Source organism: Pimephales promelas, chromosome 7 (genome assembly GCF_988280905.1).
Source record: "Pimephales promelas chromosome 7, fPimPro1.hap1.1, whole genome shotgun sequence".
Classification (NCBI taxonomy): domain Eukaryota; kingdom Metazoa; phylum Chordata; class Actinopteri; order Cypriniformes; family Leuciscidae; genus Pimephales; species Pimephales promelas.
In genome coordinates this window covers 22,153,786-22,170,807 of record NC_142775.1, presented here as the reverse complement: position 1 = coordinate 22,170,807, position 17,022 = coordinate 22,153,786, and the positions used below count along the sequence as shown (strand labels likewise).

Below are 17,022 nucleotides of genomic sequence, written 5' to 3'. Positions count from 1 at the left end.
AAATGCATAGCTTATGTAAAACACCATTTTATTTTACTGTCAGGTATTTATGTAAACGGATGTTTAATGTGCTGCTTCTCTTCTCAAGTTTATACATTAGTCTTTTGACTGGTGAGCAGAACATGTCTTGAATGCTGAGATCAGAAATCACTGTTGTGTGTCTGTGTTTGTGTGCAGATATGTGTGCCTTCTGTAGGTTCAACATTCTGCAGCTGCTCAACATTATGCCACAGCATCACTCCATGCCTCATTAAATCAAAGCGGAGGGAAACGGAAAGAAAAAAGGTAGAACATGCTTGGCTGGAGACCCTATCGATACACAATTGTGTGTGTGTGTGTGTGTGTGTGAATCACCAAACCCTATCATTAGGCACAGCTTAAGTCAAGAGAAGTAAATTTCAATAAAACAAGAATACATTTGATTGAACCAGCAGTCAGAGACCATAGACCATATAATACAATGAGCAATACGCTCAGAACAAAGCACTTAATAATGCCTAAAAATCACAACATGCCAACCTATGAATAGAGCTGCTGACAAAATGCAACATATGAATGTGTGCCACATGCTGTGAACAGCTAAATAAACATTGATTAAACAGCTACTAGTTTCATAGTACAATGATGCAAGGTTGTTATAATGATTATTGGCCTAAAGGGTCAGCAATCATTCTTAAACCTCACATAAGAGCTCTTTAATACACTAAAATAACCATTGTATCTCAAAGTAACTGTATTATTTATTGCTGTTTTCAGTTTACAAAATTAAAAAGTTTGTGCATCGAGTTTGCTCAATCAAATGTTCAATCAATGTTCCATCAGGTGTGGTGATGGCGCAGTGGATAAGACAAATGCCTTTGGTGTGAGAGACAAGGGTTCGAATCCACTGTGAAACACCAATGTGTCCCTGAGCAAGACACTTAACTCCTAGTTGCTCCAGAGGCGTGCGACCTCTGACATATATAGCAATTGTAAGTCGCTTTGGATAAAAGCTTACATTAAACTTTTCTTAGTTTAATGTACTGGTGACCTGAGAACTGTAACCATTAACCAACTTTTGACTCTTGACAAAAGAACTGCTACCATCACTGTACTGCTACTTTTTTATTTATTTATTCTTTTTACCCCAAAATTATTAAAACGCTCAAGAAGGCATTGATAAAACCACTGGATTAATAAGGATTATTTGTATGCTGCCCATGTGTTTTTGGTAACCATCCACTTGCATTGTATGGATCTACAGAGTGGTATTTTCTAAAAGTAAATATGAACTATCCCTGTAAGTTTGAATAGCATAGCATAGTTAAAACGTTTAATATAATGGACATAAAAAAACAAAAAAACAAAAACAAAACATTAAAGCAGTCCTTAAATTCTATCCATAAGACATTTTAATTCTACCCAGTTATTTCAGCAGTATAAAATAACTTCTTTTGAGTCTTCATTGTATGATCGTCTTCTTAATTTGGTGTATTTTATGTTTTATTTCAAAGAGATAATTGAATGTGCATTTGACAGTCTGTTGAGCTCTTCATCTCACTGACAGACTCTCAATGCAAAATGGCAGTTGTGCAACAGTGGGAATTTACAGCAGTCTTGCAACTATGATCTTCTATTCCCTTTGAACCATGTACAATCTTAACCTGAACCTGCAGTCCATGAGAGGTGCGTGATATTTTGCGAGCACCACAGCAGAAGTCCTTTGACTCCGTGACAAAGTGACTGGAGGATTGTTGGGACTGATGTACAGAGGAAAGAGGAAGCATTCGGAAAACTGCACAGGACAGCAGTGGCTTGTTCAGACAATCCAAAAAGTAACCATTACTTTTACATTACATTACATTACATTTTACCATAACAACTGGATAGAAGAATACACAAATTGCCTATTTTCTTTGAAAAGGCAACAAACAGATACAGGGCCCATTTTTAACGATCTGAAACGCAAGTATCAAAAGCGAAACGCAAGTGACTTTGTGGCCGGATTTCTAAATGACTCTAGCACCCGACGCAAATCTAAAATGGGTTGGTCTGAAGTAGCTACATTACTCATAGGTGTGGTTTGGGCATAACGTGCAATAACCCAATCAGAGCGTCTTCTCACATTCCCTTTAAAAGCAGGAACGCTTGTTCCATGGCAGACTGCTATAATGGAGAATTTGCCAGGTACAACCACAAGCAAGCAGCGAATTCATTTTGAAATCTCAGTTTTCACTACTTCATTTCAGACGGCATGTCATCCATGGCAATATGCATGTTTACTGCTTAAGCATTTCGGGTATTGACAACATGCTTGTTGCTATGGCTGACGCGGGTACTGACAACATACTCGTTTAGGTCATCCAGGTAGGGGCAACATACTTGCTTAAGGCTTTCCGGTATTGTTGGTAACATGCTGTTCCCCAAGTTTTTCAGGTATTGGCCACATGCTTGTTGCCTTGGCACACTCAGGTATCTGCAAAAGCATCCAGAATTGCGCTGTCAGTTAGGTTCGAGGATATTGGCATATGGTTTTGTTTTGGGTGGTTATTGCTGCTCTCCCTGCTCTTATCCTTGCTAGGCTGCTTGCTAGGCTAAGCAGAACTGTATGCTAATTGTCAATCGTATTTGACTATAGTGGTCCTGACAGAACATACGTCAGTGTACAAAGTCAGTTGTGCTGGGTGCAAGATATAGGGCCCACAGAGTATCTCTTCCAAACCAGTCAAATGAATGAATCGAACTCAACACTGCTCCCAAAGTGGGCGCTCTGAATTTGGGCACTGAATTAGGAGCAAATTTCCCCTGATGCATGTTGCACAAATGCTAAATTAAAGTGAATCAGGTGAGAAATCGGTTGTTAATGCTGCTGTGTTTGGAAAATCTTTTGCGAAAAATGTCTGGCAGATTCTGCCTAACTGTTCTGGTGTCTGATAGGGTTTGACAGAGATCTACGCTGTATGTTCACAGAAATTCACAGTGGTCTCCTGGTACACGGATGGAATCGTGTTCTCTTAACTGCAGGTGGGTAAAAACGTGGATGGAATTAACTACATGACACGCTGCACACTTTCTGTGAATCACATTCAACATGAAAGAAATCAAGCCATCAGAAATCATCATTGTCATCTCTGAGCCACTGTTTATCCAAGGCTGGTTTAAAGGCATATTGTGTTCTTTTCAGGGAAATCGGTGAGGGAGAGTTATGTTATCATAATCTATGCTCCAGACACAAGATGAAGAACAAGGCAGGCATTTAAAGTCAATTTGCTCAAATAAATGGATTGTCTGGACTGAAAAGGTATTTGTTTGGTCATCTACTGTGAAGGGTTAGCTCAAGATTACTCCTAAAGTGAGCCGTGGTAAATGTGTTTCCTTTCAGATCAATTGATTTTAAAATCAAGATTGCATTTATTCAATTTGTACATGCATTTTAGTATCCATAAACATGCCAAGCACTGCCAATTCATAATCAAAAAGTCTAAATCTTGATCAATGAGTAAGGGATCATGTACAGTCCATACTCACATCAACTTACTTATAACACTGCCACTTAACTAAATGCACATAAAATATCGATTTGAGGTGAAATTTAGTTTTTAGTACACAATCTAACACAGCTATGTTGGAAATAATTTTCATTACAGTCAATTATAAAAGATTTAACAGCAGAATCGGCCAATTCAGCAAACTATTCCAGAGAGCCGTATAGTAAATAAAATCCTATGTTTCAAAATCTAAAGAAAATACTGGGTTGATTAAATTGAAATTATCTTATTCAGTAATCAGTACACAGTTTGCTTCTGTTCTTATATTTTAAATCCTTCCATCACCCCTTTGTGTGAATTAATTTCTTTCTTGTCTGCAGCTATGCCTGCTGTATCACTCTAATCAGGTCAGCATATACAACATTTATTTGTGATTAATTGATTTTAGGGTTTGGCTTGATTTGGTGTCCTCATCCACAGTGGACCTGTAGTAATTTGATTGCTGTATGGCAACCTTCTTAATGAACCCCTTTCCCTTTCTGAACTCAATACTAACAATAATTGATAATTAAATAATTGATAATATAAATTATTAATTACTATATTGTACAATTATAAACAACTAAATTAACTGTGAGAAATTGGGATGGACTAATACTAATTTTGCATGATATGGGAATTGGGATGAAGTCCTGGTCACTTTCTTTTGGTGTTGGAGACAAAGGTATAGATCACACTTTATATTAGGTGTCCTTATATACTACGTGCTTACAGCAAAACATAAGTACAATATACTTTTGCTGCTATTGAGGTGGGATACTTGTAAGGTTATGGACAGGTTTGGTGGTATGGGTAAGGTTTAGGTGCAATGGGAAGATCTACAGTGTAATTACAGCTGTAAGTACAATGTAAAAACATGTATGTATACAATAAGTGCATTGCATCAAATGATTAATTTAATTATTAGTACATAGAAAAGACACCTAATATGAAGTGGGACCAAGGCATGTAGTTAACTACGTGACTCCTACCTCCTTTCTTGTAGAAGACCAGTTCCGTCTTAAACTCTCGCCTTTCGTCCAGTGCGCTCTGCATCTGTGCCATCAGCTTATCACTGGTCTCTGGCCCGTACAGAAAATGACACGCACAGCTCTTCTGCATCAGTTCCGCTCGGGCATAGCCAGTGAGTTCACAGAAGCCATCAGAACAGTACACGATGGGATATAGAGACTGGACCTGTGCATTCCCCAGCACAAAGTTACTGTCTGTGAGTGAAAAACAACAAAGAAAAAAAAAAAAACGATAAAGGTCTGCTCATTAGAAATTCAACAAAGTTCTTTGAGTTTCAACACTCAAAAGTGTTAATATGCAGTGTTAGAAAAATAATGTGAGTTAACAGAAATCCCTTGTGCTAGCGATTTTAACAGAGCTCTGTTATCACACTCATCCCAGACTGACTGGGGGGCTAAATTTACACATCTTTTCAACAATGCTTTAAAGGTACCTTTAAACATTTTCCATAAGCCTACAGGGAATCTGTTTTGACTGCTGCTATCAGACAGTGCACAGCTTCTTTATCCTGCACCTCCTCTTGCTCAACACAGTAGTAGTTATGATGATGATCACATGTTTATCTAATTCTTAAGAGTGGTAACGGTAGATATCTCTTGACTTTAATGGAGGGGTTCAAGCTTGAGATTCGACTACAGCTCTGTGTTCCCCCTTGGACTATTTGACAGATGCCTGAATGAACGTGACAGGAGTGAGGTAAGCAGCCATTTATAGTACATGTATGCTGCTGTTATAAGCTACTCTTAAACTTTCGCTTACTCATTCAAAACATTGTTTTGCATTATATATTATATCTGTATTGCTCTGAATATTGTATATGAAATATAGAGCAAATGGTATACTAAACATTTTCTCAGAACTAACCTCAACCAGAAAGTGTCCAAATACATTAATTTTTAGAATATTTTTGAGAGCCACTGTTGCTATAAATAAAAATCAATATGCCCAAGCATATTTTTTTTTTGCTTTTTAATATAATCAGAGTTGTATATTTACATTTGTTTGAATATTTATAGAACTAGTTTGCGTAACTGCTTTTTATAACAATTTCCTATATTTAATGAAATTCCATTCATCATCCTTCTTTATTTTATTTGATTTACAGGGTACATGCAGTGCTAAGCAGAACCAAAATAACACTATTCAGTTCAGTAAGTGTGAATGATAAACAAGACCAAACGCTGAATCTAAAGCCCAGTATTATTCCACACAATTTCCTTATAAACCCAGTGCAAGCACAAACATGCACTACTTTAGACTAAATGTATTCAGAAGCAATGCCTTTTATCACCAAAAAAGAGAAAAGAAAGATGAAAAATTGAGAGAATTTGCATGAAAAAAGAATGTGCTGCCTTATATTATCAGCAGTCATTAAATCCTCCCTTAGAGCTAAGAAGTCATAATTATATTCTGATCAATCGATTATTTATTGCTTCACGTCGAGGTGCAAATATTGATCCATGGGCTGCTGGGCACCCCTCTCCCTCTCTCAATGTGTTTAATATTTCAACGAGTTGTGACTGGGAGAAGATTTAAATATGGAATTTAAAATGGAGCAGTGAGCTGCGGGATCATTTCCGAGGTATAATAAAGTGAAAGGAAGAGGAGTGAAAAGCTACCAAGCACATTAAGACAACAGCACAAAGAAGTCAGCAGAACAGCTTTCGAGAAAGACAGCCAGGATGTGAAGAAAAGTGATGTAATATTTTATTAATACACTAATTACTCGATTCTGATTGGTCAATAGCACTATCCAGCAGTCTTATATTTCATCAGAAATTACAGTGCATTAGTTTACTCTTCCAGGTAAATGAAACTGCAACTACTGTCTCCAGTACTGTCCGCTCTTACGTCTCACTAAGTGAAAATAAGCTTTGAGGATTTTAGTATATATATATATATATATATATATATATATATATATATCGAGTCTGTTTTCCAAAGATGGATGCTGCCTGTATACATGAAGTGAACTGTCTTTATAAAGTATCTTTTTATTAAACGGTCTATATGCTGAAGATTGGTATTTGGTATAGGTAAATTTAGCTGAAGACAAAGTTCTCAATGTTTCGTTTTGCATGTATGGAGCCTCATTATGTTACCGTGTCAGTGTGGGGCTATTTTGAGCCTTGTTGGTGGTATTAACTAGTGATTTTTCATTTTTCATTACTCTGTGCCCTATATACTAGCGTTATACCCTAAACAGTTTTTAGAGCTAAAACTCACATACGATTATCATGAATACACATCTCAGAGAGCAGTTGACTGGTTACCAATGTTAGACCAAAGGTTCATTTTGCACCGGAGTTCTCCTTTAATAGTAGTTACTATTAATATTATTATATTATTAATATATTAATATTAATATACTATTACTATTAATTACTAGAATATTCCATTACTCATTTGTTGTTGTTATTTATGACTGAGGGAATGGTATTCTACCATTTTTGTGATATGTTGTGTACATGAGCAGTGTCACGTCTGCGTTGTTGAATTCACATAGACATGTGCATGTCTCATGTTTTCTCTGCTAAACCCCATCTTTTCTGGCTAGAACTTCCTGTTTATTCTCATTACTCTGTAATGAAGTGAATCCCACTAACAAGAGCTTCCATATGAGTTTTATTAGATGTACTTGCTGTTGCTGTGATGAAACATTACCGATGTAGATAAAAGCTGAGGGTGATTAATGCAGGACCTCAGAGGAGGACAAAACACTTTCAAGAGAGGCTTGCAAATCTCTCTGCGGTTGAATAGATAGATCTATGACACCACTGATGGGAGAATAAACACTAGAAATCTTTTTTTCGAGACAATCTAAAGATGTTTATTGTCAAATTTCAGATTTAATTGTTGCCGACATGAAACTACATTAATCCACCACCTCTCTCTCTTGTTGACACATTACTCAAGTAATGGAAAAGAGGCTTGAATTAAAGTTGACAATACTTCTGATCAAGTAACGTTTGTCTTTATTCTTCTAATTATTTTCTTTCCTATTTATCTCTTTAATGAGTTAACTTGATGCTGAGCCACAAATCTGAGCTCTGAATTGCACACAACTTTTTTAATTATCTAACATTTCAAACACTGCACACTCGCATGGTTGTAAAGCACTAATGTTTGTTATTTTATGGCTAGTCAAGCTTTATTGCCAAAGTTTATTGTTTAATGAGTTTGTTTTACAAATTAAAAAATATAATGGTTGCATAATGTATGATAGTTCACTTGTTTTTATTGCTTAATCAGCAGTGCCTCATGCAAAAAAAAGAAGAAAAAAAGAAAAGAAAAATCATGTGAGATTTATTTGTTTCTTCTTGTTTCTTCTAGGCAGAAATAAGATCAAGTGGTCTGCAAATGAAGACATTTTTTATGATTCACTTATAGTCCAAAATCACAGACTCAAATATTTCTCATGTCCACAGGCCAACAAGTATTTTGTAACATGTTTAGCTCAGTTAGATATATATAGTATAACATAAAAATGTACTTAACACTTCAACAGTTGTAAGCAGGCCCCTGAGGTTGAAAATGCTAATATTTTTGTAAATTTGTTTCTATTTTTCTAACTTCACATACAACCTTGTTTCTCAGCACACACACATTCCTCTTACAGGCACAAAGTTGCAGTAACAGAAACATTGCAGTTATTCCCATAAACAAAAGAATAAAAGTAAAGCTGACAAATATAACAAGCTAGTTGCTCATTACAGAAGCATTAGCATAACAGCTAGCAGATACTGCTGTTTGCTCTGTATGGTTTCACATTGACTGCTTTTTAATGACTTTATCTCTGCTAGTTTGCCCGTGGCTTTTCTCCCTTGTAGACTTTATTAATTGTACAAAATGTATTCAATTCCCAATAAATTTTAGACGAAAAGCTTTACTTTGTCAACATGACTCAAAAGCTAATCCACTGTCTATTAAACTGATGATTTGCATACTTTGCTCTTTGCACTTGGCCTGGGGGCTATGCTTAGGCATCAAGTAACTTTAAAAAAAAAAAAATGTTATTTCAGGTCATAAAAAAAGATTATATACATTTTCACTTTTGAATAGCCAAGTAGACTGGGGAGTCCTATGCCCTAACATGATGAAAGCTGCAATAATCTCTATGACAGGTGGCAAAAACAGCAAGAAAAAGTACTGCAGAGCATCTAACTTAACTTAATTTACCTTATTTGTCCATTTGATATTATGTAAAGTGACTTACAGTAAATTCAAGGTTTACATTTTTGCCAATTATGCATGTTACTGTATGAGTGAACATATTCTTCTTCAGAAATATGCTCCCATAACATCAGGGGTTAAGGGGAAATATAAAAAGTTTTGATATTTATCCTTTAACAGACACTTCATTTAAATACTCAAGATCAATAGTGTTTAAAGGGAATAAGACATTTTAAAACAAATTTTGTTTTAGGTAAAAACTCATGTAGTTGTCATCACTAAAGACACTTAAAATTTTATCTCTAACTGACATCTGCACTTTTGTGTCTATGATAATATAATAAGAGAGGGTGTAAAATTCTTGAAAAACCCTTGAAATAAAATGTAGCCTAACTGATATTAAGATGGTATGAAGCCTCAATTTATGATCTGGGGAGAAGTGATGAAAGAAGTCTTTGATAAAAATTATTGTCTGATACTGTGCTTTTGTAAAGGGTAACAACTCTGATGAAATGCAACCGCAAACATAAAATCGAACTAAAGCACAAATTAAATGACACAAAACATAACCCTGTGTTACATGTGTGTCCTGTGTTTCCCCCATTCATTGTGTATATTCTGCGCTCCCCGTTTGTCCTCAGTTTATTCACCTGTGTTTGGTTAATTATCTTTATCTGTGTCACCTGTTGTCTCCTGGTTATGTTTGATTCTTGCCTGTATTTAGTTTACTCTGTTCAGTTAGTCTTTGTCGGTCGTTGCTGTAATCTGAGTTTGTGAATAAACCAGAGCTATTGAAATCCTGTCTCCTTGTCTTCAACCTGCAATACCCTGACACCCTGACTGTATTGAATGCTTTTACACATCTATTCTCTAGGTAAGACCATTCGAGCATACTTTTAAAATCTGTTTTACCATGTTGAACTGAAGAAACTGGAATATTATGGGCTATTTTGTTATTCTCAAAATAATGTAAAGCTTGAGCATATTACATTTTCTAATGCTATCAATGAAAATGAATTAGTAATTAAGATTTAATGCAATTTACATTTGCATTCGTTGAACGACAATGGCTGAAGAATAGTTACAGTACATGAGTGTTTCTGGATACTTCAGTGCACGAGAGTTCAGGGTAGGTAAGCAAGAAAAGATCTCAGATCTTGAAAATGATTTTTGTAAACACAGGCTCTGCAAGGCAGACATCTTGCTACAGGGCAAAAGAACCACAGGGACCTTGATGAATAAAATAACGAGACTTCCAATAGCGACATCCCATAAATAATGAACGAATCCATGGTAGAGTGTGGAGCTCGAGTTTGTGTCTTGTATTGGTTAATGAATCAGGTGCAGAAAACAAGGTCATGGTAGCTTCAGTCTTCAGTTCAGATTGGAACAGAATTTTAACAACTTTCCACTACCCAAGTGCTACACGTGTAAATGCTTGTATATATGTTTTTTAAGTGCACACACTTTATACCCGTAATTCAATGATAATAATCATAAATCTGCATTCAAACGTTTAATGTTTAAGCAAATCGGGATTCACCAATTACGTTCATAGTAAAATGTATTTTAAATTTAGAATTGATGGGTCTAATCTGTATGAAAGGCGTTTTTTTTTTTTTTTTTGTCTGTGTGTTTGAACTGGTTTTGAGGATTGGCAGTGCTGGATTACTGTATCTTGCTGCACGTATTCTTTGTGCATCTTTAGATAGCGTCAAGTAGGTTCTGAGAATGACGAAAGACTGTAAAGGTTGTGTAGAATGGTTGCATGGCTGTTTTATGCAAATGACTAACCTTGGGCACAGCGTCGCTCGTATAGAATACTCCAAATCCATTAACATTAGAACAAGGTTAGAAGAAGGTTAAGAATTCATGTGCATATGAATGAATTAGGTGACGCATGTCATGAATTAGGTGCCATTTTTGTGAGATGTTCTCCCATGCGTACAAATACGAAATAATCCAATTATTGTGAATGAGACCCAATGTCTTTAGGGTTAAGTGCAGAGCCGATCCTCCCTATACGCACACTACGCAAGTTGCATAAGGCCTCGCAAATAACTCAAGGCCCAGCCTCCACCTCATGTCAAAGCGTTTCAATCAAAGTTTACAACATCGATGAGATAACTAAGTGGAACTATCCTTCTGCTCACGAAAAGAGACTGAGAAAAACACCATGTGAGTGAATTTGAAAGCGCGTATCTAAACCACAAATTGAATTTCCATTTATACGCAAAAATATTTTTTGCGTGCATAGGCCTACATAGTTTTCTCGTGCATATGATACACACTTTTTGGCGTGTAATATCCACGCACTCCACACCCCTAATCTTACCCATGAGACTTAACGTGTGTAGCATTTACACACACAAAAAAACAACAACATTTTTGCCGTATAAATAGCAAGAGGAATTAAATTTGTGGTATACGCACTTTCATGAGATTATGTTTGATAATACAAAGGGCAGCAGGCAACGGTGTTTGTTTATAAATTGCAGCTCGGAAAAGATAATCACGTTTCATAATCTAAATGAAACATGCACTTTCCAGTAAAAAATATATGGGCACAAGTTACAATATGGGCGTGATGGCACTCCTCATTAGTTGCTCGTACTTTTCAAACAAGACGATGATTATCTAGTGTCCAAATCAGTTTAGTTACAACCCTGCAATAAAGCAAGATGGAAAGCCATCTATTGACATTGACTATATTGCATTTAAAATGTTGATTGGTTGGACATACTGTACTGGTCAATATGGATCCACATCACTCAGTAAATAATAACCATCAAGTATCAATTATTGCTTTTATCATTTAAAACACAGTGACATGCAGTGGAACCATTTTAGCTTTTATTAATTCACAGGATGCATTTTTGATATCAATAATTAAATTTTTACTATTTAAAATGTGAATATATAAAATGTCTATTTCTGATATCAGGAACTACATTTTCATTCGTACTAACTAAACGAGGGCGAATTTTAGTGGGAGAACTGGGGTGTCAAGTGTGACTATGTGGCAATAGCAAATGGTTTACATGGCTCATGGGTCAGGTAGGAGGGCCCCTTAACAGATTTTTGCCTAGGGCCCCAGGGAGGTCAGGATCAGCACTGGTTAAGTGACTCTTTCAATAGGTTATGGTATGCAAATAGGTAGCAATAAATTACTGTCTGTCTGTATGAGTGAGTCATGGAATCATTACCTCAACCGAATTGTTCAAAACTTTAGGTTTTATTCAGTAAATATGCAAGTGACTGGCTCTTTCCAAATACGCATACTTCCATAGGTGAAAAACAGTATGTGAAATGTGTTTTATGTCCAAATTAACAGTTTTTAAAAACATTATGCAAAAAGTCTGCACATGACCTGGGTTGTTTGATTGATTATGCCATCTTCAGTTCTGGTTTAGCTAAAATGAAGCAGCAGGAGAGCTGAAGCCTAACCTATACATACTTAAACTCCAGTCCAGTTTTGCTGTAGAGCAGAATTGAAATGCTGTGAGTGATGTACCATCAAAAGAACTGTGAAAAGAATAGTGTAAAGTGGAGTGCCAGTCTTGAAGACTTTGATGAAGACCTTTTGAAACTGAAATTGCAAGCCTTTTTATACAAAGATGCTTAGAAAAATACATGTTGCATTCACTATAAGATTACTGCAAGAGCAAATGCTAAATTAATAAATATGCTTGATAATAATTGCCTGCTTTCAAAAAGGTTAATGATTTCCAGTTAATGCTCGTTAAGTCAAATGTAGTGAGTATACAAAGCCTTTCACGTGTACCTCTGAGTCACTGACCTCAGAGCAGTTAAGACATAAAACAAATCTCAATTGGCATTCAATTGTATGTTTTTTTTTTCCAGCTACTGTTGTTTATAAAATTTACAAAGGTGCAAAGGCTTAGAATTTGGCATTTGTAGAACAATGTGAAATAGTTTTTCTCTTACATAAAGTAGTACTCTTTTTTTCTCCATTCACGTCACAAGCCAAAGTGTCCGATTCTGATTTTTTCAGACTTTTTCTTGCTTGTGACTTTTTAAATGTCGTGACCATCCTGCTCTTCTTGATGCCAAAGGTAAATCAAGTATACAATTATTGCAAATAATAAGTTAGATTAATGCATTTAATTCCGAACTGGCTGTTTTCAACCAGTGTGGTCTAGCAACTCTCCATAGACATTTTAGCTGGAAAAACCAAAACACATACCAATAATTGTAATGTAGCGAGGAGTTTAACAACACTGCTGAAATGGAATGTGAACGCTGAGTCCAAGATTCAATGTCATCTTTGATTTAAATTTTCACTTTCTGAGTTTTTTGTTTTCATTAAAATGAGTTACCTAGCCTGTATATGGTCCCCCAGTGGATAGAAATTTCAATCGGTGTAAACCGAGCTTTGGCTTACTTTCTCTGCCTTTGAGAAAATGAAAGCTCAGACGGGATGATCTTAAGGTAACCTCCCCTTTCTCTACTTTGCCCATAAACAGTAAAAGGCTTTGCCTGCCCAGAGAATTTGGCTCGCCCATGAGAAAATGAACTAGGAAGTATGAGTTTTTCCTCGAGATATCATGGCTTGCAAACGAGTGAAGCATGGCAGTTGATCAGTGTTCGGATGTACAAATGAACACAAAAGTATTTTTAGAGCCTCTGAAGAAACAATAGGTTAATTTACAAAGTTTGGGGTCAGTTTAAAAAAAAAAAAATAAGAAAAATGTTTGTGGTCATGAGGTATTGCAAAAGCTGATACTGTAATCTGATGGTGCTCATTAATGAAACACTGGGTCATGTGACAATGTTTGTTGTTGCATACTGCTAGCTATTTTGCATACCACATTATATTTTTGTTGACAAGAACGATCAAAAAAGGCAAGTTTTGTTTCTCTAATCCGGGGTGTCCAATCCTGCCCCTGGAGTGCCACTGTCCTGCAGAGTCTTACTCAAACTCAGTTTGGACACACGAGCTTGATATCTTGATGGGAATATCATTTAACATCTTTTTTTTTTTTTTAATTGAGACAATTAAATCTTCTAACCCTTAACATATTTCACTGCACAGCTGAATTACTTCAAATGTTTACTACACACAAATAACCATGCAAGATCAATTTATACTTGTCCATATCATTTATTCGCAAATGTTTTTTTTTTTTTTTTTTTTTTAAGCTGCAACAGTCTCTGGGAATTTGCATGAAGCATTTGACAGGCTATGTTTTTCAGCCAGAATGGTTTCTACCTATCACTAGCTGTAGGACATGACATATAATTTTCTAAACCTATTATTTTTGCATAGTCTGTAATATGTTATTCATTAAATAAATAATACATCTCTGTTTATATTAACAAAACCCCTCTGAAAGAAAGAGTTTAAAAATAAACCGACAGCCTTAAATATTTGCAACTGATTCTAGCTACACAAGCTCTACTTCACACACTGTTGTATTCCTGAAAATATGTCGGAACAGCACAACTGTCTTGGCCGAGCCACCATTTGAAGCTAATCGAGCTGAGCAAGTTATTCGAACTTTAGAACAATTGCATATGGTGGCCTTAGCTGGTTTACACTTGTCAGGTTGGTATGGTTCTCGGATTTAGTAGGTTTTGGGTCCTATAGTCAAACCAAAAGTTAGACCTACACCCTACATGTTTTTTTGTTGTTTTTTTTGTGTGTGTGTGTGTGTGTGTGTGTGTGTGTGTGTTTAACTAGAGCTACAGAGTACAAATAGAAATGAAAAGATGCTATGTTTATAAGCCTAGTATTCGCTGATATTAATACACACTCATGCTAATCCCACCCCAGATTCATCTGACTAGCCCATTGTTTTTTGTATACCATTTTGTCTACAATTCAAAGGTTTGGTGTCAGGAAGGTTTTTTTTTTTTTTTTTTTTTCCTTTTGGGTGAATTAAGCTCATCTCAATGAAAAATTTGTCCTAATCAACGTATCGAAAAACACACGATCCATATAACAACGGAAAACAACGTTCCATTTTCCCACCTCGTCTCTTTCTAAAAACGAAGCATGGAAAAAAGTAAAATGCAGACAGCAGGCAATTTATTAGTGCTGTACCACAGCAAGTTGCGTGGCACTTTGGCAACATAATTACCAAGCTGAATGCCCAGGTCTCTCTCTCTCTCTCTCTCTCTCTCTCTCTCTCTCTCTCTCTCTCTCTCTCTTTCGTTGCTTCTCTTTCTCTCTAAAACACAAAGCTCTGTCACTGGCCCCTAGAGCCCTGGGAGAACTATGGGGACGGCCCCCACACACTGCTGATTATAGCCTAGAGAATGAGCAAGAGGGAGAGAGTGGTGCACTGATACAACACACATAAAAATCAGCACACCCACATGACAGAGAGAAAGAGAGAGAGCAACAGTCTGTCAGTTTGTGAGTGAGAAAATGTGAGAAGTGAATAAAACCAATGGTGTTAAAAACGTGTAAGCAAGGGTTTGTGAGGGAGAGAACAGAACATTATCATTCTTTCAAAACTCCAAATATGTAAATGTAGCTCTTTATACATTAAACCTTGTTCACAAAATGTAAATGTTTTTTAAATGTTTTTACATTTTCCATTGGCCATGGCAGCAGTGATTCATCAAATGATGATTAAAATGACGGAGAGGACAAACTGGTATGGAAGCATTGATACTTTTCATTCATACAGGAGTTAAGGATTGATCGGGGGAAAACTGAATTCTGAATTCTTTAAGAATAATGATTTTTTTTGTCAGTGATGTAATATTTTATAATAATAATAAAATGAATTAATTAATTTCAAAATTATAAACGCAACACTTGTTTTGGTCCCCATTTTTCATGAGCTGAACTCAAAGATCTAAGACTTTTTCTATGTACACAAAAGGCAATTTTCTCTCATATATTGTTCACAAATCTGTGTATAGTTGGTGCGTTTACGTGCGAACTAGTATTTACCAGTGTGTTGCATTCAAGTGCTTTTGTTGTCGTAATGTGGTAAAAAGATGGAGATCCAGACCTGTTATTTAGCTAAAACTATTTTAGATTGCTTAAGTCATCTGCAACAGCAAGAAAATGATTCATCAAAACTCAAAAGGTAAATAATATAGCTGTATTTTCTAGATCATGAATAGTATATATGCTTTACCATTCACGACTCTCACGGTGCTCTCCGCCATTTTGAAATGGTCAAAGGTTATCTCATCTTGGCAACTCGTCCATCAAAATATTCTACGAGTTGTCCAGTGGAAAATACCACATGAGGGGGTGTTCATGTGCATTTTCCACGTCGGCTTTTGGTATTTACCATAATTACCATAGCACATGAACGCACCAAGTGAGCACTTCTCCTTTGCCGAGATAATCCATCCACCTCACAGGTGTGGCATATCAAGATGCTGAATAGACAGCATGATTATTGCACAAGTGAGCGTTAGGCTGGCCACAATAAAAGGCCACTCTAAAATGTGCAGTTTTACTATATTGGGGGATCCGAGGTGGATCCACCCTGAAGAAAGAAAAAAAAGGGTGATTGATTATGGCAGGTGGAATGTTGGTCCACGGCTGGTCCTGGAACACGCTGTCATATATGCCGATCCAGAGCATCCTAAACAGTTTTACAGGATTCATCCGTGAAGAGAACACCTCTCCAAAGTACCAGACGCCATCGAATGTGAGCATTTGCCCACTCAAGTCGGTTACAACGACAAATTGCAGTCAGGTTGAGATCCCAATGCAGACGACGAGCAAGCAGATGAGCTTCCCTGAAACGGTTTCTGACAGTTTGTGCAGAAATTATTTGGTTATGCAAACGAATTGATGGAGAAGCTGTCGACGATCTTGGAGGTGAAGGTCTGCAGTTGTGAGGCTAGTTCAATGTACTGCCAAATTCTCTGAAATATTCTCTGACAGTAAGGCAACAGTAACTCAAATAACCAATCATTACAACCAAGATCTGCAGAATAACATCTCTGAAGACACACAACACATTGAGCCTTGAAGCAGATAGGCATAGCAGCAGAGGATCACACCGGGTGCCACTCTTGTCAGCTAAGAACAGGAAACTAAGGCTACAATTCACACAGGCTCACCAAAATTGGACAATAGAAGTTTGGAAAAATGTTGCCAGGTCTGATTAGTCTTGATGTCTTTTTAGCCCAAATATGTGTTCAAAACCAAAGAAAGCTACGTATAAAATAATTCTAGCAATTATCCATCATTGATCAAATGAATTTACAACATCAGGCCCATAAAAGAGATGACGAACGGACCTCTAAACACAACGCAGGATGGGTATAGAGCACTCGTTTCTGGAAGGAGCCAAGTCGAGAACAGAGAAGT

At 36.5% G+C, this 17,022-nt stretch overlaps 1 protein-coding gene across 1 annotated transcript in view; it reads right to left on the bottom strand.

Annotated features, from left to right (window-relative positions):
* Positions 1-17,022, bottom strand: part of kcnh3 (potassium voltage-gated channel, subfamily H (eag-related), member 3) — a 94,420-nt gene that overhangs the window by 41,566 nt on the left and 35,832 nt on the right. Inside the window, exon 2 of the mRNA XM_039682436.2 lies at positions 4,499-4,732. Coding sequence (XP_039538370.2) covers positions 4,499-4,732 — 234 coding nt within the window. The remainder of the gene's footprint in view (positions 1-4,498; positions 4,733-17,022) is intronic.